The 24,427-nt window shown below is 37.8% G+C and overlaps 1 protein-coding gene across 1 annotated transcript in view; it reads left to right on the top strand.

Annotated features, from left to right (window-relative positions):
• Positions 1 to 1,121: 1,121 nt before the first annotated feature.
• The window catches only part of ASPM (assembly factor for spindle microtubules), a 31,763-nt gene continuing 8,457 nt past the window's right edge, over positions 1,122 to 24,427 (top strand). The window contains exons 1-20 of the mRNA XM_050900822.1: positions 1,122 to 1,424; positions 3,155 to 3,298; positions 3,677 to 5,033; positions 7,009 to 7,110; positions 7,854 to 8,000; positions 8,870 to 9,115; positions 9,272 to 9,339; positions 9,901 to 10,042; positions 10,121 to 10,251; positions 11,522 to 11,697; positions 11,798 to 11,943; positions 12,022 to 12,107; positions 13,514 to 13,732; positions 14,629 to 14,845; positions 14,932 to 15,077; positions 15,180 to 15,308; positions 16,725 to 16,919; positions 17,716 to 22,341; positions 23,799 to 23,948; positions 24,255 to 24,421. Coding sequence (XP_050756779.1) covers positions 1,122 to 1,424; positions 3,155 to 3,298; positions 3,677 to 5,033; positions 7,009 to 7,110; positions 7,854 to 8,000; positions 8,870 to 9,115; positions 9,272 to 9,339; positions 9,901 to 10,042; positions 10,121 to 10,251; positions 11,522 to 11,697; positions 11,798 to 11,943; positions 12,022 to 12,107; positions 13,514 to 13,732; positions 14,629 to 14,845; positions 14,932 to 15,077; positions 15,180 to 15,308; positions 16,725 to 16,919; positions 17,716 to 22,341; positions 23,799 to 23,948; positions 24,255 to 24,421 — 8,897 coding nt within the window. The remainder of the gene's footprint in view (positions 1,425 to 3,154; positions 3,299 to 3,676; positions 5,034 to 7,008; positions 7,111 to 7,853; positions 8,001 to 8,869; positions 9,116 to 9,271; positions 9,340 to 9,900; positions 10,043 to 10,120; positions 10,252 to 11,521; positions 11,698 to 11,797; positions 11,944 to 12,021; positions 12,108 to 13,513; positions 13,733 to 14,628; positions 14,846 to 14,931; positions 15,078 to 15,179; positions 15,309 to 16,724; positions 16,920 to 17,715; positions 22,342 to 23,798; positions 23,949 to 24,254; positions 24,422 to 24,427) is intronic.

Here is a 24,427-nt window from a genome sequence, read left to right as displayed (position 1 = left end):
GTTTAAAAGGATTTGATGGATTAAAGGTAACAATGGCAAAATTTTTTGAATCCCCCATAACCATTTTGATCATGTTTAAATGTTGGTCCTTTTATATGAAAGAATAAGGTGAAATAAACTCAATATTTTGTCACTGGTATATGAGATAATGTGTTTTAAATGTGATCTGTATAGGTTGATATTTTAGATGGAAGTCTTTAAGTAAAGTTGTCTTTTTAGGGGAAATTCTTTGCTGTAAGGAAAAGTTAGGAAGTGTACTGTAAATGTAGAAGTACTCAGTCCTATGTGTAATTTTGTTTGTTATCAAAAAGTAAAGTTCTTTTGTCTTAACGTTGCTTGCTTCACAGGATTTCTTGCAGGGGTGCTTGCGCAAAGTTTTGATTTCTGCCCCCCCCCCCTTTTTTTTTTATAAACAGCATGGAAACACAGTATTCTGTATGTCCTTCAGTTTTAAAGCTCATGAAAGATAGACAGATGAGGCAAATTTTCCATCAAATTTGTACATGTCTCATTCTACTTTTTATTTTAAAATATTTTGTAAATTAAATTTATTTAGAAAAATACCTTGCTTTGCTTGATTTATTTATTTATTTTAATATGGGAAGAGCTTTTTAGCATTGAGGTTGCTAAACCCATTTTTTTTGTTTTTTTTTTAATTTTGAAGCATAACTCAAGCTATCCAAGGCTAAACCTACGGCTATTTCCGGTTACCAGCTCCGCGCCGGGCACTTGGAAGCCCCACGCGCGGTGGGCAGAGGGGGCCGGGGCCGGGGCCGGGGCCGGGGCCGGGGCCGGGGCCGGGGCCGGGGCCGGGGCCGGGGCCGGGGCCGGGGCCGGGGCCGGGGCCGGGGCCGGGGCCGGGGCCGGGGCCGGGGCCGGGGCCGCTCCTTCCCGCCGCCGCGCGGCGGCGCCTCTCGCCTGCTCCGGCGAGGTCGGGCCGTTTAAATAAAACGCCCAGCGCTAATTGGCGGAGAAGCGAGGGGGCGGGGCGGGCCAGCGCGGGGATTGGCGGGGGCGCCCGGTTTGAACGGGCGGGCGGAGGCGCGGCCGTTGGTGCGGTGACGGAGCGCTGGCTGTGTGGAGAGCTGGAGCCGGTCCCGCTCCGGGGTTCTGCCCCGGGCATGGCCGCGGGTTTCTTCCCTGGAGCGGCGGTGTGGGAGCTGAGCTCCGCCGCCAGCCCTAGGCGGCGGCGCTGGACCGCGCGGGGAGGTGAGGAGGACGCGGACGAAGCGCCCGCTGTGCTGGTTCTGAGCCACTTCTCCCGGCCGCCGTTCCTCAGCTTCGGCAGCCTGCGTGTCGGCGCCTCCCGCACGCGCCTCCTGGGCATCGACAACCCCAACGTGGAGGACGCCGAGGTGGTCGTCGACCGCTTCCCGGCTTCCGCCAGGGGCTTCAGCATTGAGCATCGCCGCTTTTCTGTGCAGGTACCGGGCGGGAGGGCGGGGCGCGGGGGCCGCGAAGCTGCGGCAGGGAGCGGGGGTGGGTGGGTGCGTATGAGTGTGTGACACACGAGGGGACCCCGAGCCGTGTCCTGCGGGCAGGGGTGCTGGGCGATTGCAAGGGCTGGAAGCGAAAGGCCGCTCCCCGCCTGACCCGCTCGCTCTTCGGCGGCAGAGAAGGCCCCTTCGCAGCTGTGAGGAGTGTTACCGGTTTGTAGCGTAATCCTCACCCGGGAGAAGTTACGCGTCACCTGGCCGCGTAGAACTACGTTTTTAGGTAGCCAGTACCCCGAAAGCTGCATCCCCGCTGTGGGTGGTGTTTGTGGGTGCTGTGTTCATGTCTCGCGGTTCGCGTTAACGGGGAAGAGCTGGAGCTTTAGATGGCGGGGTTAGAGCTCTCGGGGTCTGGGGGCTGTCACAGGCTACGAAGACAGTAAATCCTGGTTCAACAGAGGGAGTTTTTGGCAGTAAGGTGGAAAAAAAAAATTGTTCTCTTGGGAATGTGGTTTTAAAGACAGAGACAGAAGAATAAGAGGTGTTTAATAAGTGATCTCTCAAAAAGTTGGAGGACATCTGTTCAATTTAGGAAAAAGGCTGAGGGAGCTTGTTGCGGAGAGGATACTAATTTACTGTTCTGCATGTTAATTAATAATACAATAGAGAGCAAAGCAGGCTTAATCTAGGAATACATCTTTATGATTCCTAGGGAAGTATAAACTATGATTAATCCAATCAATGACGTTTTTTAAAAGGATAATTTAGACAAACATGTACCTATGGTCATCTAGACTCTCCAGAGTCTTTGTGAGAGAGAAAGAAACTCTCTGGAGATCTCTTGCAACAATGTGCTTATAAAAACAGGCTGGACTGTCACTGTGAAGTATTTGAATAACAAGTTCCTATAGTAATTAATGAACACTAACCATTCTTGACTGGCTTTACTGTATAAGCACATACTGAGTTAGTTTGTATGTTTTCATTAAATGCATCTGCCCAAGTAGGTGGAAGTCCTAATTCAAATGCTCAAGAGATTGGTCATTTTCACGCTCTCTTTTTGATTTTGTCTGAGGTATAACCATTCTTTGGTCTGTTAGTATTGATATCAGCAGGGCACTGAAATGGTTCTGTAGAGGTTACTGTGCATGAAGAATCTTTACATAGATCATACACAGCTCCATGACTTCTGTGTTCATTTGCAGTGTCTTCATTTTTATTCAATGAACTTGTGTGTCAAATCTCATCTTTGCAGGTCATTTGACTAAAAAAATTGACAGTTGTATTTAGATTCAGCTAAGGTCCTAAAAATTAACCTCTGATTATTAGTCCAACTGTAATTCTCTCAAAATTACTTTAGAGGACTTATTTGGTTAATATGTGCAAAAAATTAGGTAATTTCTTCTACTTGCCTATAGTCAAATCTTGTCCTTTCCACTATGTGTTATATTTTTATATGTTCTTGCTTGTTTTCTATTATAGTTTCATTAAGAGGTATATGCCCCTGTTTTTAAGACAACATTTTTGATAGAGGTTGCTTAAATTTACATGTCAGAGGGGAAAATTGGCATTTAAACATATAACAATTGTTTATCATTCCATGTTGTTGGAATACATGTTACTTCTGTATACTGCTTCTCATTTGATTTGATTACTTTTTCTTTGATGTTACACAAGTGTACCTAAGTGCTAGATACTAAACATTTCTTTTTCTCCAATAGTCAGGACAAAGAATCTTTGTTTCTGTAACATGGACACCATTAGAAGAAGGAAAAGTCAGAGAACTGGTAACTTTTCTTATTAATGGCATTGTAAAGCATCAGACTGTGCTCCTGGGTGTTGCTGAGCAACCTGTGAAGAAAAAGGTGAGTGTGTGTTTATTATGTGTCTTAATTCTGTTACTTTGGCATAGCTGACACAGATACTGTTTTTATTAGTAGAAAATTCAGTGAAGGAGAATTAAAAATTGATAAATGATGCTGTCCATGGGAATGCCCATTGTCTTCAAATTTTCCGGCCAGATTGGAAAGCAGATACTGGTGCATTACAGCTTAGAGAATAAAACTAAAACATGACAAAAAAGCGGTTTTCAAGCCTGGAAATAACTTATGGTGAATTTTGGATTAGGTGTTCTTTTTATAGTATTTTTAGACTTTGAATGAACACACTAGTAATGTTCACTTTTACACATAAAAGTATTTAGAAAGTCAGCATACTAACTTTTATTTGTGATTCTTTTTCAGAAGAGTCTTTGGGATACTATAAAAAAGAAAAACTCTTCAGAAACATCTGCTTCAATAAAAGTTAAAAAAAGTACTTCAAAAGTTAAAAATGTTAATAAAACCTTTCAAGTTTCCCAGAAGGTGGATGGACTTAGAAGCCCACTTCAGCCATGTGAAAATCAGAACACAATGCAAAATAGTATATCCCCAGGAAATGACTCTTTTGTTGGCTCAGAAAATAAATTGCCTATATCTCCTATTGCACCGATGCTAGAGGAACATCATAATACCGTTTGCACACCGCTTGCAATGAGAAGATCTACTACATTCTCGGATATTGCTGCCACTGTAAATGAGTTATTGCCTGAAATAGACAGCTGTAACGTCAAGGAATTTGTTAATGAGCACAATGAATTAAAATCTGAAAGTGCATACAGTTCTACTGGATTAGCACAACTGCCAGTTTCAAACAATGAAGTGATTCTTAATTGTACACTCTCACGAGTTTGCACTCCAGAACACTCAGCATCTGTGCCCGTTTTAAGTACAAGGAGAATTTTAAGTCCAGATTCTTTTGTAAATGACAGTTATCAAGTGGATATAGATACAATGGAGCAGCCTGTTCCAATTCTGTCACCTGATCAATTTGTGAAAGACAGCTTGTCAGATAAACAATCAAAGACTCCTCAACTTGAGGCAGCTTTAATATCGTCTACTACAGAGACTTATGTTGTAAAGAAATTCCTACCCTTAAAATGGAAAAAAAATGGAGATGTTGAGACAAAAACACATGTTCATATAGAACACAACTTAAATGAAGTCTTTGAGATGCATAATGTAGAAACACAAGTACTTCATTATGACAAACCCAAAGAAAATCACTTCAGTTTTCCTTCTGCAGAGGAACTTCTGACTCACAATTCTTCTCAGAGAGAGCAACCAAAAAAGCGTCCAGTTCTTTCTGCCACTGTCATAAAAAATAAGCCTGATGCTGCTGAGGAAAAAAGAATGGAAACCCTCCATCCAAAATCTAAAAAAAGCCTTAGTAAAGCAATAATGGAATGTGCTAATGTGGTGCCTGTACATACAAATGCAGAAATATCTAAACACCTTCCAGTTATAGGTTCCATTTCAGCTGAAAATAAGTGTCACAATGACAAAGTAAATTCATCTCCTACTGGATCAACTTCTTTGTGTCGTAAGAGGAAAAGTGAAATATATGTAGAAAATAGTAGAGTTACAGCTCCAGTGGATGTGGAAGAAGTGGAAAGAAAAAGAACTCTTACATCTAGTGTGGACAATAAAACACATACTACTATGAGACCATCAGCCTTCAAACACACAAACAGAGAGAGAGTAGCACAGAGAAAGAAAGCTGGTGAGCAGTATTTCTTCATTTACCACTTTCTGAAAGATGCCTTTGATTATGAAATTTGTATAGCAAACTGAACTGTCTAGCAACAGTCAGGAATATTTCATATCTCTGAAATGTGGGCCTTTGCAATTTGTTAGATACTATCTGCATTTTAAAAATTTGAAAACTAGGTCAGAGTTTTGGTTATGTAATTGGCTTCAAATTTACTTTATTCTTTTGTAAACTTTGTTAATGACACAGGAAAAATATCTGACAGTTCTCGAGCAAAGCCCTTGTTATGTAATTCAAATTTACTAGAAACTTACTCACTGCATGAGATTTGTCATATGTACAATTACCATTGTGAATATTTGACTCTGTTGCTGTTGTCACGTGTTCTCAAATATGCAGTTCCCAAGTCTCGTTCACTCTGCCTGCTTTTTACTGTCTGTAATTAGCTGGTTGTCAGCCTTGTGTAGATCTTCTGCCTTTATAGTTTACCAATGCTTTCTTGCTTGAAGATCAGAAGTTGACTTCTTGTATTTCAATGTATTTTGGGTTTTCTAAATGTTCTGTTCCCAAATGTGCTCTGGAATACAAAAAAAAAAAAAAAAAAGAGGGTCTGTAACTGAAAGAAGCATTTAATTTGCAGAATCTTCATGCAGTCCCTGCAATTTAACTAACAGGAAAAATTCATCATGGCTTTCAGATCAAAATAACATATGCTGCTTTTTTCAGTTCAGATGATCTGTTCTGTGATCTAGATTTGATTTGGGGCTTTCGGTAATGCACTTTGGTATCAGGCTTTTTAAAATAGTCTACAGAAAAACATGACACACTGTTATAGTGTTAGTGTGCAGCAGGAAAAGCTGTGTTATCTACCAGGCTATTTCTATTCATCCATTAGGGTAAGGATAGATGGGCTGGACAAGCAAGTGTTCTGTGAGCCCAACATTATTTGATGTCTCTTAATCCTAGTTGTGAAACACAAAAATGATGACAGCTTTGAGTTACGTTCTTCTTGACAATTTTTCTTGAGAAATATAACCTGTTATTCTTTTAATTGCACAGGCGTTGTCTCTAGGCTTCACAAACAAAAATCATATTTCACTACTAAAAGTTAACTTTGAAATGCCCATCATTAATTTAATCCATTTGAGATCCAACTTTATTAAAAATTATCAGAATGTATTTAAAAATTATTAGAAGTGCATGAGAGATTGGAATGACTTCTTCACTTCTCTAGAAGTGAACGTTCTATGAAAAACTCTACTTCAGCTAAGCAGGAGAGTGCAATGTGTAATTGATGATCTTTATCTTTTTTGTTTCTGAAGTACCATCTTGTCAGGGGGTGTCAGGCAGCAACTATAGTCCATCTGGAACAGCATACTTTTTTAATCCTTCATTTGGTGTCAATGTAAGAAAATGATTGTGCTAAAAATGTGTATTTTTACATGTTGAGAGTTCAGAAAGCCTAGATCTGTATTTTTTCCTTGTGTTTTATTTAAGTCCTTCTACCGCTATGTGGTGGATAATACTTATTAGTTAGTGCCTTGATGCCTAAACTAACACAAGTCAGGCTGCTCTGAGTATCAATGTAGTATGCAATCTGACTGTGGGAAGAGGTGAGTCAAGCCCTAAAATTCATACCTCTTAGCCCAGATGTTTATAGAATACACAGTTTCACAAGTTCTAATGAATGTTTTTACCAATTCGCTTAGTGTTTCTAGCTGTATGATAATGAATTGCAAACAGTACATTTCCTTAGTGTATGGAAGAACTGTGAAATACAATAGCACTTACTTACTCTTAACTATTTTTCCCTTTTAATTGTAGTCAAACTGGTTTGCTTAACTTTTTCCATCAAAGGAGATTATTGGTATTTTGTATGGGTTCATGGGGAATTACTCTAGTTCCATGCTTTATAAGTGATATGAACCTCAATACATTAACTTCAGTGACGTATTTGCTGTTGATATTTGTGTGTTAATGCTTGTAGGTTCTTCACTTCAGAAAGCATCTAAAACTACCAACAGAATTAGCAAACCCATCCCTGGATTGGCCCAGTCTCACCTGACATTTGTGAAACCGCTGAAAACAGGTAGGTAGACTTCTGGTATTTAGTAAAACAGTATACACTGAACTGACTGTCACAATTGTACTGCTAGTGATTGGTAAGACCCAACTGGTTAGAGTTGAGATGAAATAGAAGATTGTACCTACAATGAATCCATATCTAGTAGAAAAATATACGTAGCCTTTTGTGTTCCATTTTCGCTGCTCATAAGAAAATTTGTTGCAACACATGGCCGTCTGAAGGTAAATGTTACTTTCCAGCAGTTTTGCCTGTAAGTGTAAAAGCTATGTTACAGATGTGTTCCCAGCTGACTGATAGTTATCAGTGAAATGCCTCTTCCATATCTGATAACATTTTAATACAAAACCAGAATACCTAAGAAGAGAAAAATTCTTACCAAAAAGATACTAATTTTGCAGAACTAGTAATACTAAGTTGATCTGATCAGAAAAATGCATGTATAAAATGGCTCTTCCTGGATGTAATCCAGCTGAACTTGGTTTTGCCCAAAGATGTGCATTGCAAGTGGCCTGGGTTCTAGAAATCTTGTCTTTGTTCTAGTGCTTTAATAACTTAATCCACGTTTTGTGGCTGATGTTTATTTAAAGGTGTCTGATCTGCAAGTCACTGAAGATTCTAACAGTCTGCTTTTTTTCTGCTATAGTGCTAAATGGAGTGTCAAAAGTTAATCCTTTCCACAGATGTATATTGGTTATCAAACATTTCAAGAACTGCAGAGACTTACTTTTTTTTTTTTTTTTTTTAAGTCATCCCTAGGCACCCAATGCCTTTTGCTGCTAAAAACATGTTTTATGATGAACGTTGGAAGGAGAAGCAGCAACGAGGTTTCACCTGGTGGTTAAATTTTGTACTTACCCCTGATGACTTCAGTGTAAAAACAAACACCTCACAAGGTAAGAGTACAGGAATTTTCACTTTGTCTTTTAACGTTCTTAAACATTATATAATGTATTTTATTAATATTAATAAATAGTAGTACTAGCTTAACACTAGTCCCAACTTGTCACTTTAGTTTGTGTAACATTAAGCTCTTAGGTAAGAGCAGATTTTTGGTTTTTAATTTTCATGTATCACCTGTGTTTCCCTTTTCAGCCTTTGACTTAATACTGTGATAATCATAAACCAAATATTTGGTAAAGTGTTTCAGTGGCAGTTATGCTAGAAAATACAGAATATGCTAAAAGAAAAGCAGTTCTGACATTGGAGACAGTGCTGTCCGTCCCAGCAGAATTTTATAACCATCTAACCCTTTTCAGAGTCATATCTTTCCCTTGTGAAAAGTGTGGATGGCACACTTGCTCACGCCAAGCACAGCATACCACACACCTGAATGGGGAGTGTGCTCTGCAACAAGACATACACGCTGGAACGTGTGGCTGCAGCACTCCTCAGTGGGTGTTGAGTGGGGAATCCCCACCTGCTGAAAAACATTATAGCTGTCACTTTACTAAAATGATGGTAACATACTTTTTCCTCTATCTTTAGCTTCAATCTGAAAAATTGAAGATGGTACAATTGATCTTAAAACTGAATTTCTAGCATTGCTTGCTTATGAAATAAGCATTGTTATATTCAATATTTGACTAATAAAAATGTACTTGACAATATATGTTTAGTGCAACCACACATAAGCTTCCTGAGGGATAAAATCATTAGTCAGAAGGAAAATAATGTGAACCTAGAGAGGAAAAAAATAAATGAGGTGGGCAAAGCTACCTTTATTTAAGATGTAAATGCATACTTTTTGTGTGTGTTTAAACAGTAAATGCAGCCGCTCTTATCTTGGGAGAAGAGAACCATCATAAAACCAGTGTTCCTAAAGCACCAACGAAAGACGAAGCATCTCTAAAAGCTTATACAGCTCATCGTAAGCTGAATAAGTTACGACGTGATGCTTGCCGTTTGTTTACATCTGAAACAATGGTTAAAGCTATTAAGAAGCTGGAAGTTGAGATTGAAACTAGACGTTTGCTAGTTCGTAGAGACAGACACCTCTGGAAAGATGTAGGTAAGAATACTAAAACCTTGCTTCCTCTCTTTTCTTATAAGTAGAAAAAGGACTATTCACAGACTAAGTTGATTTAATCTAAAATTGGTTGACAGAAATTTTTGCTATAATATGAAGTGTTTGCTGGATCTAATATTACAAGATGCTCTCTTGCAGGAGAGAGGCAGAAAGTCCTTAACTGGCTTTTGTCTTACAACCCTTTGTGGCTGCGTATAGGTCTGGAGGTAAGCGCAGAATTTATGGTCTATAATCAAAGTTGAAAGGACATCTAGTAATTTTTTTTAGTAGGGGATGTTTTGGGTTTCTTTGTATTTTCTGTTTTACTAATTCAGGTAGGTTCAATTCAGTTATAGCATGTTTACATATCTTCTAAATTATTATAACAGACTTGCTTTAAAAAAAGTGCTTACCTTATTAAAAAGGAAAAGATGTAATCAGGGAAAGTGGAAGTTAACCCCCTGACCAATAACACAAAAGCAGTTTCCTATCAGTTTCACTCTTTACTAAACTGGAGAAAAATGCGGTTGTCTTAAGGAAGTTCCTGATTGACTCCTCAGATGCAGATGATCATACATGTTTTGAAATGAGACTGGATTTTCTGAAATTTCCTTTGGTTTTATCCTTCAGTGACTGATTTGAAAAACTGATATTTTTTTTTTTTTTTTTTAGAGACTAATTACCATTTACTACTTTGGAATTTCAGTAATGTATGTTATTCAAAAAAATGTCATAGTATTTAAGATATTTTTTAACGGTTCTGCTTTTTTCCCCTCCTTTCATATTAGACTGTTTATGGAGAACTGATAGCTTTGGAGAGTAATAGTGATGTTATGGGTTTAGCAATATTTATCCTTAATCGCTTGCTTTGGAACCCTGACATTGCAGCTGAATACAGACATCCCACTGTGCCTCATCTTTACCGAGAAGGTAACTACTACTTCCAAAAATAGTTCAAAAATTAAGTGCTAAAAATAACGTATCACTTAATGGGTTCTATCTTTTTAGGTCATGAAGAAGCTTTGTCAAAATTCACGCTGAAAAAATTGCTGTTGTTAGTTTGCTTTCTGGATTGTGCCAAACGGTCCAGAATGATTGACCATGACCCCTGCCTCTTTTGTAAGGATGCAGAGTTCAAGGTAAGAGAGCTGTGATTTGATGTGTCCCTACAATATTGTCATAAGACTCAATGTAGAAAGTTTGGTTTGTTTTTTTTTTTTTTTTTAATCTGACTGTACTTTTCTTTAACAAGTCTTGGCTGTTCAGCCTTTTGCATGAATGTTCTCAACACATCATCTCATGTAAAGGAATTCCCAAGAAAATTTTGATGTGTTGGTCCTGTAGGAAGGACTCTATTCTCTTGCGTTATCTGGCTTCCATCTCTAAAGCTAAGCTTCTGCATTGTTTTTAAGTATCACTCTAGCATACTGTAGCTGATCTTTAACTGCAAGTCAGTTTGATGGGCTTTTCTGTTTGTTTTTTCTGTTATTTTGCTGTGATAAAAAAGACTATGCAACATCTGTCACACAAAGGCTTTGATTAACAAATATGTTCAAATAAAATCACTTTTGTTGGGTTTATACTATGTAGACAGACAGACTGAGAAAAAAGTATTCCTGAATTCGGTGGCGCTTTGTGACATGGTAGCCAGGTACAATGAAAATTAAAGCTGTGTGAACTGGCTAAAAATAAAAAAAATCATTTTAAGTATTAGGCAAGGAAATATGTGTCCTGGTTTCGGCTAGGACAGAGTTAATTTTCTTCCTAGTAGCTGGTACAGTGCTGTGCTTTGGATTTAGTAGGAAAATAATGTTGATAACACACTGATGTTTTCAGTTGTTGCTAAGTAGTGTTTATACTAAGTCAAGGACTTTTCAGCTTCTCATGCCCAGCCAGCAAGAAGGCTGGAGGGGCACAAGAAGTTGGGAGGGGACACAGCCAGGACACCTGACCCAAACTGGCCAAAGAGCTATTCCATACCATATGACATCATGCCCAGTATATACACTGGGGGAGCTGGCTGGGAGGAGGGATCGCGGCTCGGGAACTAACTGGGCATTGGTCAACGAGTGGTGAGCAATTGCCTTGTGCACCACTTGCTTTGTATAGTTTAATTCTTTTAGTATTACTATTGTCATATTATTATTATCATTGTTTTTCATTCCTTTCTGTCCTATTAAACTGTCTTTACCTCAACTCGCGAGGTTTTTTTTTTTTCCTGATTCTCTCCCCCATCCCAGGGGTGGGGGGGCAGTGAGCGAGCGGCTGCGTGGTGCTTAGCTGCCGGCTGGGGTTAAACCACGACAATATGGAATGCAATTGGGGGCGGGGATGACAAGGGATGAAAATTGTATTCTGCTTGACAAATGTTGTAGTGTAGATTATCTTCCTTTTTTTGTTTTCTTTTAGGCTAGCAAAGACCTTCTGCTTGCATTTTCTCGGGACTTCCTGAGTGGTGAAGGTGACCTTTCCCGCCATCTTGGTTTCTTAGGACTACCTGTCAGTCATATTCAAACTCCACTTGATGAATTTGATTTTGCTGTAACAAATCTGGCTGTGGACTTACAGTGTGGCATTCGCCTTGTGTGCGTTGATACAGAATTATTTTGAACTATTTATTTTCTTTTATATAATACTTAATATGAGCTCAGCTAAGGCATTAAACTGTGAAATTCCCTTTTTTAGGAGAACAATGGAACTTCTCACCAAAAACTGGAATCTTTCAAAACAACTGAGAGTTCCTGCAATAAGTCGTCTACAGAAGATGCATAATGTTGACATTGTTCTTAATGTCCTTAAAGAGCAAGGAATTCGCTTGAAAGATGAAAGTGGTAAGGCCTAGAAATCGGGGTTATTAGAAGTGCATCGGAGGACTAGTGCACACTTTAATTCCTTGTTTTATTTGATAGGTGCTTCAATTGACTCCAGGGATATTGTGGATAGACACAGAGAACGAACGTTAGCACTGCTGTGGAAAATTGTCTTTGCCTTCCAGGTGCTATTCAATTACTTATTTTGTTTGTTTGTTACTAGTTACAAATGAGTGATAATGAAAACACCAGTCTTTCAGAAATATTTGTTGTCTGTGAAGGCCTCTACTAATCAAATTTTAGACTGTGAAATGATCCGCTTTGTACGTTCAAAGTGCCATGCAAACTTTACCTAAATCTGCTAACTGTTCCCTAACAATACAGTTTAGATAACATTTTAACTGTGCTTTTTCTTATATACAGTCATACAAGTTTTTGGAAAAAAACTTGGTTTTTAAATTTATGCTGTATGCCAACAGAATTGATAATTAAAAGTAAAATAATGTTGGTCTCAAAATGCTGGTAAGCTCTTACTAACTGAAAAGGACATTTTGAGGTTACACTGATAGACAATTATAGAGTAAGCTCTGAAGCTGTAGCTCTTCTACTTTTTTCCATTTGTCTGAAACAGTCAATTTGAAGAAACATTCTTGAAATAAGAATGAAGATTTCTCAGGCATTACTGCAATGGCATTTCAAAGCCACTGGAAAAAATTAGTAGAGGAAGCAAAAATAGTTTTCTTAAGACTGTTTTAAGAGTTAACTTGAGTTGGATAGTCTTTTGAAAATAAGTATCCAGCTGACAAATCCAGTTGGAAGGAACATAAAGTATGAAAGGTAAAATAAGACACAAGTTGAGGGGGAATTTCACCACTAAGTAGTCAGGAATATAAGTACAATTAACTATATCTAAAGCAAGAATTTCAAAGATTATAGCCACAGAACTATCAGAGAGCCAGAAGAACATAATAAAAATCAAATGTAACTATTTTCTTTCTTAACTACTGTTACAGTATTGAGTAGTTACCTTCCTCCAGTTAGTTCTCCTGATGCATGTGTCCCAGGTGCATTGCTTTTGATTAAAGAAATAATTTCAGTGAGCAGTGGCTTTATCCAAGCCCTGTGGATATGCTACTTGTTTTCCAAATCTTCTCACACCATCACAACACCAGCTCAAGTCCTTTCAGAATCCCTTAAATGAGGAGGAGTGGTACATGGACTCAGCAGAAATGCAGGCGTGACTCTGAAATTGTTGTTTCCTCTGAAAGTATGGTGAAATTACACAGGCTGTTTCAGGGAATTTCCCTGTTTTCCCCCAACTGTTAACTAATGAAGTAACTGTTTTACACAGAACAGTGGGAGTGTGGGTTTAGGTTCTTTTATCTGAAGCAGTTAGTAGCGGACGCTGCCATCTATGCTGGCAAGTCCAGATTATCCACTACTGATTCAGTGTGGCAGGTACTGCTAAGTAGTGAGAGTAGTTTCTCTTTAAAATGCCGTATCTAAAGCCTCTGCATCCAGCTGCTATAATGCATGACATGTCAGACTGTTGGTGACATAAATAACTTTTTTTTTTTTGCCTTTCTAATAGGTGGATGTTTTTCTTAATGTGGAACAGTTAAAAGAAGAAATTGAGTTTTTAAAGAATGCACACAAGAGGAAAACACAATTGGATGCTCTCAAGACTCTTCCAAATTCTTGTAGAGTACAAGAAGATAATAGTACTAACTCCTCACCTCAAAGTTACAGTGAAAATGTGAAGCTGCTGATGGCATGGGTTAATGCAGTTTGTGGATTTTACAATATCAAGGTAAATAGTTTTGTGTACATTTCAGCAAATACATCCTTTGCTGTCATAAGAATGCTTATTCTTTATAGAGCAGAATTCTTCAAACTATCAAATATGTTGTAGCAGCCAATAGTAATTAGTTTTAAATATCCTTCTGGACTTCGTTTAATCTGGTTTGAAATAACCATCTTTCTGTGGGTTTAGCTGCAGCTCTCTCTTTAAACAAATTTGAGCAAAAGGATCTCCCCTTCCAGTTAGTCTTATGCATAAAAATGCCTTTTAAAGATAGAACATTTTTGCTGGAATATGGGGTTGAATTTTTTTAATGAGCATTCATCCTAAAAGTATTTGTGCATAAAATTTTCACTGTTTATAGGAACTGTGAGAATTAAACTAATGTTTGGGGTAAGGGGAATTCCTCTCCTCAAAGAGATGTTTGTTTAGAAGGGACATGTTGTTTCTTCCTTCCAAGAAGAGAAGCCCTGTTCAGAGACTTGCCTTTGGTGAGAATACAGTCACATCTGCTAGTTTTTCTGAAGGGTAAAATAGAGCGCTTAAGACTGATGCAAGTTCTGAACTTATTTCTGCACTGAATACCTAGCATAAAGGTATCTATAGAAGTTTCTTTGGGATCCTTCTGTAGAAAGATTGCTTTCTTTTTGATTTCTTAAATGTTTCCCTTGGAGATTCACTGTGTAGTGATTCACACCTCTTCGTTTCTGGTTTCTCACAGCTGTATGTCACTGTACAGTGAATGTTTAAAGGAAGTACTAGCTACATAAATTGTTTTGTTCAAAAAAAGTTTGCACTTGGTCACTTTCAAAGGTACAAGATAACAAATTCTATATGCAGTTTATACCAATTAACTGGTAACAAAAATTCAAGGAGCTTGTATCTTACTGTATTTTATTTAACAGGTGGAAAATTTCACAGTGTGTTTCTCAGATGGTAGAGTATTATGTCATTTGATTCATCATTATCATCCGTGTTACGTGCCTCTGGAAGCTGTGTGCCAACGCACAACTCAAACAGTAGAATGCTCAAGAACTCATACAGTGGGACTAAACTCTTCCTCCTCATCCTCTTCGGAGTCTGATACTTCTCTAAATGTTATGGAGGGAATGTTTGACCAAAGTGAGTTATTTGATGCACAGAAGTTCATGTTAAATCTATTTCTTTTATGCACAATTTGATTTGACAAACATTTTCTCTTTGCAAAGCTGTGACTGCCTCAGTCCTATACAAGGAACTCTTGGACAATGAAAGGAAAAACTTCCAGCTGATCAATGCTGCAGTTTCTGACCTAGGTGGAATACCAGCAATGATTCATCACTCAGACATGTCGAATACAATTCCTGATGAGAAGGTAAGATGTCTTTAGAGTTGATATAAACATGTTCTGCTCTCCTGTGAACATGTCCTGCTCTTCTGTATTGCCCTTAACTTGCTGTGTTCTGTGTTTATATAGGTTGTTATTACCTACCTATCATTTCTGTGTTCGCGGCTTCTAGATCTTCGGCAAGAAACTCGAGCTGCACGATTAATTCAGTCTGCTTGGAGGAATTACAGGCTGAAAAGGGAACTGAAACTTGCTCAGGTACTCTTTGTCTGTGCAATATTCATAGCTTCTACTTTGAGAAATACTAGATAAAGAATATAAATTCACTGTTTGGAGTATGCAGGTTTATTAGAATAATATTGGCATTTAAATTAATGAGTACCATTTTTATTATCGAAATATATGGCCTTCTTGGTGGTGTAATCTACTAAAACCCACTTTTGTTTAAGACTACTCTGAAGTAATTACACTTGTTTAAAGGCTACTGTTCTTTCTTGTGTTCTGATTAAAGCATGTCACCCCTTAAGCCCTTTTCCCAATATTTCAAATATAAAATAGTTGCACTGCTTCCTTAAAACAAAAAGGGAGTAGTTAATTTTTAATTCCTAGTAATGTCTACAAGATGAAAAGAGTAATTAAATTTCTGCATGGATTTACTATTTCTGTTCAGGAGCTAAACTTCACCTGTGTTTTGAGTTGATTCTCATGAGTTCTGATATTTTGTTTCTTGCTTTTCTGGTAATTATACCAGATTTTTGTGATGGTTTTAAAACTAGGCCACCATTAAGGTTGATAAACGCCACCACTGTGTCTAACTGAGATACATATTATTTGATGTTGGAACAGTGTTCGAGTGAAATATTCTAAGAATCTGGTGCAGAAGGGGGCAGAGGTTATATTTATGTAGGTTTTTCATCTCCAGTTTCTTTACTTTATAAAAACTACACAACCTTAATGATGATGACAGAACATTCCCTTTATAACTGTTTTTAAATAACTAATAGTAAAGATGCTGGTAGAGGGAGGGGGAATCAAAAACAAAACACCTAAGCATTGCAGGCTTTTTTTATTTAATCGTACAATGTGTGCATATGTACTTTGCCCTATGGTAGGATAGGCTAGTAGTAGGGTTCTGACAAGATCTAAATATTGACATGTTACACTTGTTAGTTGCTTTTTCCTTTTACTTTGTACATCAGTTTGTTACTACAGTCTCTGGGTTACTATAGAAACACTGGTTGGTATGTGCAAACAAAACTCTGGGCTAGATGGACGTGAGCTGGTATGACTATCTTTACTCTTATATTATTTTAAATATAGCTGGAAAGCATTCTGGTGTGCTCCATTAGTAAGGGTATCTTAAACTCTTCTGAATGAGAGCTAAAATTGAGGCTTAAAAATGGGTTGCTTAGGAGTGCTGAAAAACTGAGTATCAAAGAGGAAGAACTATGAAGGCAGGAAGATGCAGATTTAAGTGGTACCACCCTTTTACAAAGAACTCAGTGCTGAAATAAATGTTCTATCTCAGAAAAGTTCTTTTACTAGAGTAAAGAAAAGCTGTGGTATCAACAAGCCTAATTTTTATGAGATTGCTTTAGATTGGAATTTTAACTCAAATTTTTTATGTATTAAAATAACTATCCTAACTGTTCAGTGGAAATTCACTCTTTGTAGGAAAGAGACAGAGCTGCTCGGACAATTCAAAAATCTGCAATAAACTTCTTGTCTCGTCGACGCATCCTGAAGAAAGTGAATGCAGCGGTTTTCATCCAGAAACACTGGAGAAGATACTTAGCCAGGATGACTTCTTTAAATCTGAAAAAGACAAAACTGGAGGAAGCCAGAAGTAAATCTGCCACAATCATTCAGGTAATACTCTCTAAAGTGAGATTACACAGCAAGGAAACCCTCTGAAACCTGTAAGAAAAGGGCTTGCTCAGGGTCATTTGTTCTGCTTGCAGCAACTGATGTCTTCAAGAAAATGTAATACTTTTTTTTTTTTTTTTTCTTTTTTTTTCCCCCCTTTGAGATGTTTTGGTAACTTTCTCTCTTTAGAGAGAAATGGTAATGTGCTATTAAATCAACAATTGTTCCTTCTTAGTGAATATTTTTGTATGCCATAAACATTAAAACACTGGGCCTTAAACCAGTCAATGTAAGGACTGATCAGATTGTGTTGGCTTGCCTCTTTGCAGCTGCTGAACATTACTTCAAGAAGCTTTAAAAAAAAAAATAAAAATTTCCTAGTGTTATGACACCTGCAGTGGGCACATTCAGAATGGCAGACAGTAGTTACCAATTAGCAGTTGGGCAGTTAATTCAGTTTCTCAAGATACTTTCCCCACTATTACCCAAAGCTAAATAGTACATTCTTAAGACTTTTTGGAATGGAGATTAAAGAATCACTGATTTATCAAATAGTTTAAAAGGGAATCTTTTGTTGCCAGGGCAAATTTAGCTTTTTCCCAGAATTTAAAATGCTTAAAAAAGCAATAATTCAAGCATTTGGCTTTTGGGTTTTTTTACATAGATATCTGGGCTTATCTTCCTAGGGATTAAGTAGGAATAAAGAAATCTTAAAAAGTCTGAGGTTGGTAGTTCTCAAATTTAGGCTTAACTGGAGATACCATGAAGAAAATACTAAATTTTCTGTTTTTTCCTGCAGGCTTATTGGAGGAGATACTCTGCTAGGAAAAGATATTTACAGCTAAGATACTATGTTATTTTTGTACAAGCAAGGATAAGGATGGTGAAGTCTGTTGCTGCATATAAACGAATTGTTTGGGCTACTGTTATAATTCAAAGTCATCTGCGTGCATCTAAGTTGGCAAAAAAAGATCGGCAAAGATATGAAATCTTAAAGTCTTCAGCACTTACTATTCAGTCTGCATTCAGAAGATGGAGAAAATACAAAATTCAACAGAAAATTAAAGCAACTTTAGTGCTTCAGACTTATTTCCGAAAATGGCAATCTTCAAAACTGGCTAAAAGAAAGAGGGCTGCCCTTGTCATACAGTCTTGGTATAGGATGCACAGAGATCTGAAGCAGTATTTACGTATTAAGCAAAATGTTATCAAGATCCAGGCTTGGTACAGGTGTCAGCTGGCTAGACGTATTTATCAGGAACACAGAGCAAAAATAGTGACAATTCAGCAGTGTTACAGAGCTTATAAACTAGGAAAAATTGAAAGAGAGTACTATTTGCAAAAGCGTGCAGCAGTTGTAGTTCTCCAGGCTGCTTTTAGAGGTGTGAAGGCACGTAAACTATACAGACAAACAAAAGCAGTTTGTGTTGTTCAATCACTGTGGAGAATGAAAAAAGAGAAACTAAGATTTCTACGATTAAAAAAATCTGTTACTACATTGCAGTCACATGTGAGAAAATACCAACAAGTAAAAAGATACAAAGAGATTAAAAATGCTGCTTCTGTAATTCAAACTTGGTATAGGGCACAAGTCGCTTCTAAAAAAGCAGCTGCTGCGTTCCAGAGGATGCGTCTGGCTGCTATTGTCCTACAGTCTGCCTACAGAGGAATGGAAGCTAGGAAAGAGGCTCGCATATTGAGATCTGTGATAAAAATTCAGTCTAGCTACCGTGCTTATATTGTCCGAAAGAGATTTAAAAACTTGAAAGATGCAACGGTGAAGATTCAAGCTTTTGTAAAGATGAGGCAAGCACATAAGCATTATTGTGCATTAAGGGAGGCAACACTTTATGTCCAGCGAAGGTATCGGTCTCATAGATATGCTCTTCAACTTAAAGAAGATTATAGGAAATTGAAGGGAGCCTGCGTAAGAATTCAAGCTGTAGTTCGAGGCTATCTTGTCAGGAAACAAATACAAAGGTGGAGGGAGACTGCAATATTTCTCCAGGCACGCTACAGAATGAGAAGGGACAGGCAACGTTATTTAAGCATCTATAGTGCTGCCGTTGTCATTCAGAAACATTATCGTGCATATGAAAAGCAACTGTGTCAGAGGCAGGAGTTCTTGCAAGTTAAAAAAGCAGCTGTGTGCTTACAGGCAGCCTACAGGGGTTATAAAGCACGCAAAAAGCTTAAACTTGAATATAGAGCTGCTATTAAAATTCAGACCGCTTTTAGAGCTCATGCTGCAAGAATGAAATATAAGGCAATGGTTCAGGCCTCCATTGTGATTCAGAGGTGGTACAGAACTTACAAGACTGGTAACAGGCAAAGACTGAACTTCTTAATGACAAGAGCGGCAGTGCTTTCTTTACAAGCAGCTTTTCATGGCTGGAAGGTACGAAAGCAGATTCGAAGACAATGTGTTGCTGCTACTAAGATACAGTCTGCCTTCAGAAAATTCATGGCTCTGAAAAAATTCAGACTAATGAACCACGCTGTGCTAACTATCCAAAAGCATTACAGAGCCAGTGTTATAGGTCAGAAACAACGGCAAGAATATGTTCAGCTGCGTAACTCTGTAGTGCGTCTTCAGGCAATATGGAGGGGGAAAACTGTGAGAAAAACAATTCAAAAGAAACATAATCTTGCAACAATTATTCAGTCCTGTTACAGAATGCATGTAAATCAACTAAAATATAAGAAACTCAGACAAGCCACTCTAGTGATTCAGAAATACTTCAGAGCTTACTGTATGAAAAAAACCCAACGTGCAATTTATCTAAAAACAAAAGCAGCTGTGTTAGTCTTGCAGTCTGCTTACCGTGGGATGACTGTGAGGAAACAATTGAACAAACTAAACAAAGCTGCTACAACTATACAAGCTGCCTTCAAATCTTACCTGATAAAAAAGGACTATGAAAGACTTAGATCTGCAGCTATAGTAGTTCAAAGGCATTATCGTGCAATTATTCATGCTAAACGTCAAAAGCAGAAATATTTGTCTTTAAAAAAAGCCACAGTCAAAATGCAGGCCATTTATAGAGGTGTAAGAGTTAGACGACGAATTCACTGTATGCATCAAGCAGCTATTTGTATCCAAGCCATGTTTAAGATGCATCGCATGAACATAAAATATCAAGCAATGAGAATGGCAGCAATTATAATTCAAAGACAATATACAGCATTTTGTTTAGGCAAAGTACAACGTAAAAAGTACTTGGAACTGAAGAAGTCTATCATTATCCTTCAGGCTGCCTGTAGAGGCATGAAGGTCCGACAAGACTTAAAAACCATGCATCAGTCAGCAGCAAAAATACAGTCTTATTATCGAATGCACAAACAACAGAGGGATTTCAGAAAATTGTTGCAGGCAACTAGGCGGATTCAGCAGTGGTTCCGTGCTTGTAAGGAGCGAAATACACAAGTTCAAAACTATGTGATTATGAAAACTGCTACACTTCGTCTCCAGGCTGCATTCCGTGGTATGAAAACAAGACGACTTATAAGAACTATGAGTGAATCGGCTGAGATTATTCAAAGAAGATTTAGAACTTTTCTCAAAAGAAAACATTTTCTTTCCATTAAGACAGCTGCTATTGTAATTCAGAGAAAATACAGAGCAACAAAATTAGCAAAAATTCAACGTCAAAAATATCTCTCTCTCCTTAATGCTGCTGTTATCATACAGTCTGCTTATAGAGGCTTTGTGGTAAGAAAAAAAATGCAGCAGATGCATCAAGCTGCTACAGTTATTCAAGCAACATTAAGAATGCGTAAAACTTACATCTCTTATCAAGCTGTCAGGCTTGCTTCAGTAATCATACAGCAACATTATCGTGCTTACAGGGAAGGGAAGTGTGTGAGAGAAATATACTTAAAACTGTACAATTCTGTTTTAGTTCTTCAGGCTGCCTATAGAGGAATGAAAACAAGATGCTTATTGAAGAAAAAACATGAGGCAGCACTTACAATACAGAGAAACTACCGAATGTATAGGCAGTACTGCCATTATAGAAAAGTTCAGTGGGCAACCCAGCTAATACAGAAGAGGTACAGAGCCAATAACCTAAAGAAAATTGCAGTACAGCATTACTCTTCATTAAAGAAAGCAGCAACTTTTATTCAGAAGGCTTTTCGGGACATGCGAGCAAAAAAACAACGTCGAGAAATGCACTGTGCTGCTATTGTTGTTCAGAAAAATTTTAAAGCTTTTAGAGAACGTCAAAAATATCTCTCTCTTAAAGCAGCTACTCTTGTCTTTCAGAGAAGATATAGAGCTTTGATTCTGTCAAGACGGCATACTTCGGAGTATCTTTCTCTTCGCAGAGCAACTATTCATATACAGGCTGTGTACAGAGGTATCAGGGTGCGGAAGAGTATTGAGCATATGCATTTAGCTGCTAGTACAATACAGTCAGCCTACAAAATGCACAGGAATAGAAGGTCCTATCAAAATATGAGAATTGCAGCTATTGTTATACAGAACTACTATCGATCCTACACTAAAGGAAAGAATCAACGAAAGAAATATCTGACAATGAAGAATTCTGCCCTTATTATTCAAGCATCATATAGAGGCATGAAGGAACGACAGAAACTGAAAATCATGCATGTTTCAGCAATTGTAATACAGTCTAGTTATCGCATGTATATACAACATAGATATTACAAACAGTTGTATTGGGCTGTCAGAGTTATACAGCAAAGGTTCAGAGCCAAAATGGCAAAAGAAGCTGACATGGAAAACTATGCAAAAATAAAAAAGGCTGTCATTTGCCTTCAATCCTCTTTTCGTGCTAAAAAAGCTAGGCAGTTGTATAAAACCAATGTTGCTGCACGGTGCATACAATCATTCTTACGAATGCATGTAGAGAGGAGGCGTTTTCTTGAAAAGAAAGCAGCAGCAATAATGATCCAGTCTATGTTCCGATGCCAAAGAACAAGGACTCGCTATAAACTCATTCAGAGTTCAGCAGTTGCTATTCAGAGGTGGTACAGAGCATGTCACAGGGCTCATTTACAGAAAACTGAGTATTCCGCTCAAAGACAAGCAATAGTAATTATTCAGTCTGCCTTCCGTGGTATGAAAGCAAGAAAAATAGCAAGACAAATACGAACTGCAAGAAAGATTCAGTCTTTTCTTCAGATGGCTGTGCAGCGTAGAAAATTTATTCAACTTAGAACAGCAGCTATTACGTTACAAGCCTATTACTTAATGCATAAAACTAAAACACAGTATACAAGCTATAAAAAAGCAGCAGTTGTCTTACAACGATGCTACCGATCCCACTTGACCGTGAAATACCAAAGAATGACTTACTTACAAACCCGGAGAAACGTTATCATTGTGCAGGCTAGAGTCAGAGGATTCATTGAAAAGAAGAGGTTTCACAAAGTTAAAGAAAGCACAATAAAAATTCAGGTACTTTTGAATGTATAGTAGTGGGTTTTGGGTGTGGGTTTTTTTAAGATTACTGCTCTTGCAAACAACAGTTTATATGTTAAAGTAGAATGAATTTCTGAAGCATAGTACATGGTAGATGTATAAAGCATACTACCACAGTGCACAGAAATGAGTCTCAGTTCAGCTCTGTTTTGTCCTTCCTTGCTGAGGTACTCATCTTAAAAAGTAACATTCCCTTTTTCTTCTTGTTTTTCCCCTAGAATTTTACTATTTCAAATGAGTTCTGATACTTTTGTGTGTTTCTCTGGTTCTTTTAAGAATATTTTTGTCCTAACTGGCTTTCACCTATATAAATATTAGTAGCTTAATGAATGTTTTCTTTGATTGGAATGTGAATGAAAGCTGTCTTGACGTGTTGAAATGAGTGGGCACTGGTATTGGGTATAAAGTGAAGTAAACGGCAAAAAAGGCATGACTGCTGCGTTCTTTTAAGACTCGTATTTAGGAAGGCATGAGTAAATCAATCATGTTAGTTTTTTAGATTTATTAAATATCTCTAGACTAATTTGAGTGCCTAGCTAACATTTTGAAGAGGAATGTAAGGAGAGAAATTGCATTCTTATTGTATGTTTCAGTTGGTACCTTGAGTGGCGCCACATGAAACTTAGTGTGAAACTGTGATTTCTTGGAGGTACTCTAGGAAATGGGAAGTATTTAGTTTAATGTTTTTTGCTTCCATCATTGATGCAATAAAAGTGTGGTCAGCAAGAAGTAATGAGAATTGTTCTTCATCTCTATGTACCAAGCTAAATATCCATCCAGTGTGAGTTCAAAGAAGCTTAGAAGACTAGTTACTCTGAAGTGCTTTTTCAATTTTTTTTTTTTTTTGAGGATGAGGGAGGAAGGTATATTTCCTTCTTCTTTATATTAATTATGATTTGTATGTAGTTGGAGTACACTTTTTTTCCCCCCCCACCCCCCTTTTTGGAAAAGCTTTAAGTGACTTCCTGTGGTGGCCTTAGTTATTTTACCCTAAGGGAAGGGGTTTCTTTTCAGGGTGTTATTGGAATGAAAGGATTTTTTTCCCCCCAAATCAGGGAAGAAAGGGAAATAAATAATCTCTCGTAATAATTTGTTAGGTTGCTATTACTATCTTGTTGGAGAGCACATGCTCTACTTAACAGATAAGAAACCAGGTGTGCCTTCCTCAGCTCCATGTGTCGGGGGAAGAAGTGGCAGCTTCTTAGTTATTTTCTGAATGCTTAACTTACATAACCTGAACAATGTAAGTATGATTACTTTCCTTAAAAGGTAGAAAAAAAGAATGAATTGGGAAATCAGAAATATATTTACTTATATTGTTGCTTTTCTAATGAGCCAGTGAGTACAGCTGCACTTAAAAATATGCAAACATCTTCCCAGTCAGTACCATGCAAGTGGTGAAATATTCCAAGATTATGTCTTTTTCTTTTAAGGCATTTTTCCGTGGATTTATTCAGAGACAGAAATACCTTCGGTGCAAGTTTTCTGCTGTATTGATACAGCAGTACTACAGAGCTCATCAGATGCGAAATATTGAACAACAAAGATACCATCAAATGAAGAGAGCTGCCATTAGAATTCAGGTAATCCCAGAAGGTGTTTTTTGCTGGTTTTTGCTGTTTTTTTTAATCTCTCTTATATTTCTTTCTTCATGACATAACTATTTTTACAGACATTAAAGAGAGTGGCATTTGTGGTATTTCCCTGAGTGCATTTCACTTGCTTTAGAAAACACCTTCTAGACGTGAGAAATTAGATACTTGTAATACTGTAGAGATAAGAATCCTAAAAGCCTTTCATGCTAACGTGACACTTTTTCTTTATTTCATTAAACAAAAAAAAAAAAAATCAAGTTTTGAATTTTTTTTTTCTTTTTATATATTTAATAGGCATCATACAGAGGATATAAAGCCAGGCAGTGGGTTAACAAAATGAGAGCAGCACAAGTAATTCAAGCCTGGTTTCGAGGCTGCAGAGCACGAAAGGAATATGCATCTGTGGTAAAAGCTATATGTGTTATTCAGAGTCACTTCAAAACAAAACAGCAGCGGACCCGGTAATA

This window comes from Gymnogyps californianus, chromosome 8 (assembly GCF_018139145.2).
Source record: "Gymnogyps californianus isolate 813 chromosome 8, ASM1813914v2, whole genome shotgun sequence".
Lineage (NCBI taxonomy): Eukaryota > Metazoa > Chordata > Aves > Accipitriformes > Cathartidae > Gymnogyps > Gymnogyps californianus.
The sequence above is the reverse complement of the archived record's forward strand: the minus strand, read 5'-3'. Positions and strand labels throughout refer to the sequence as shown.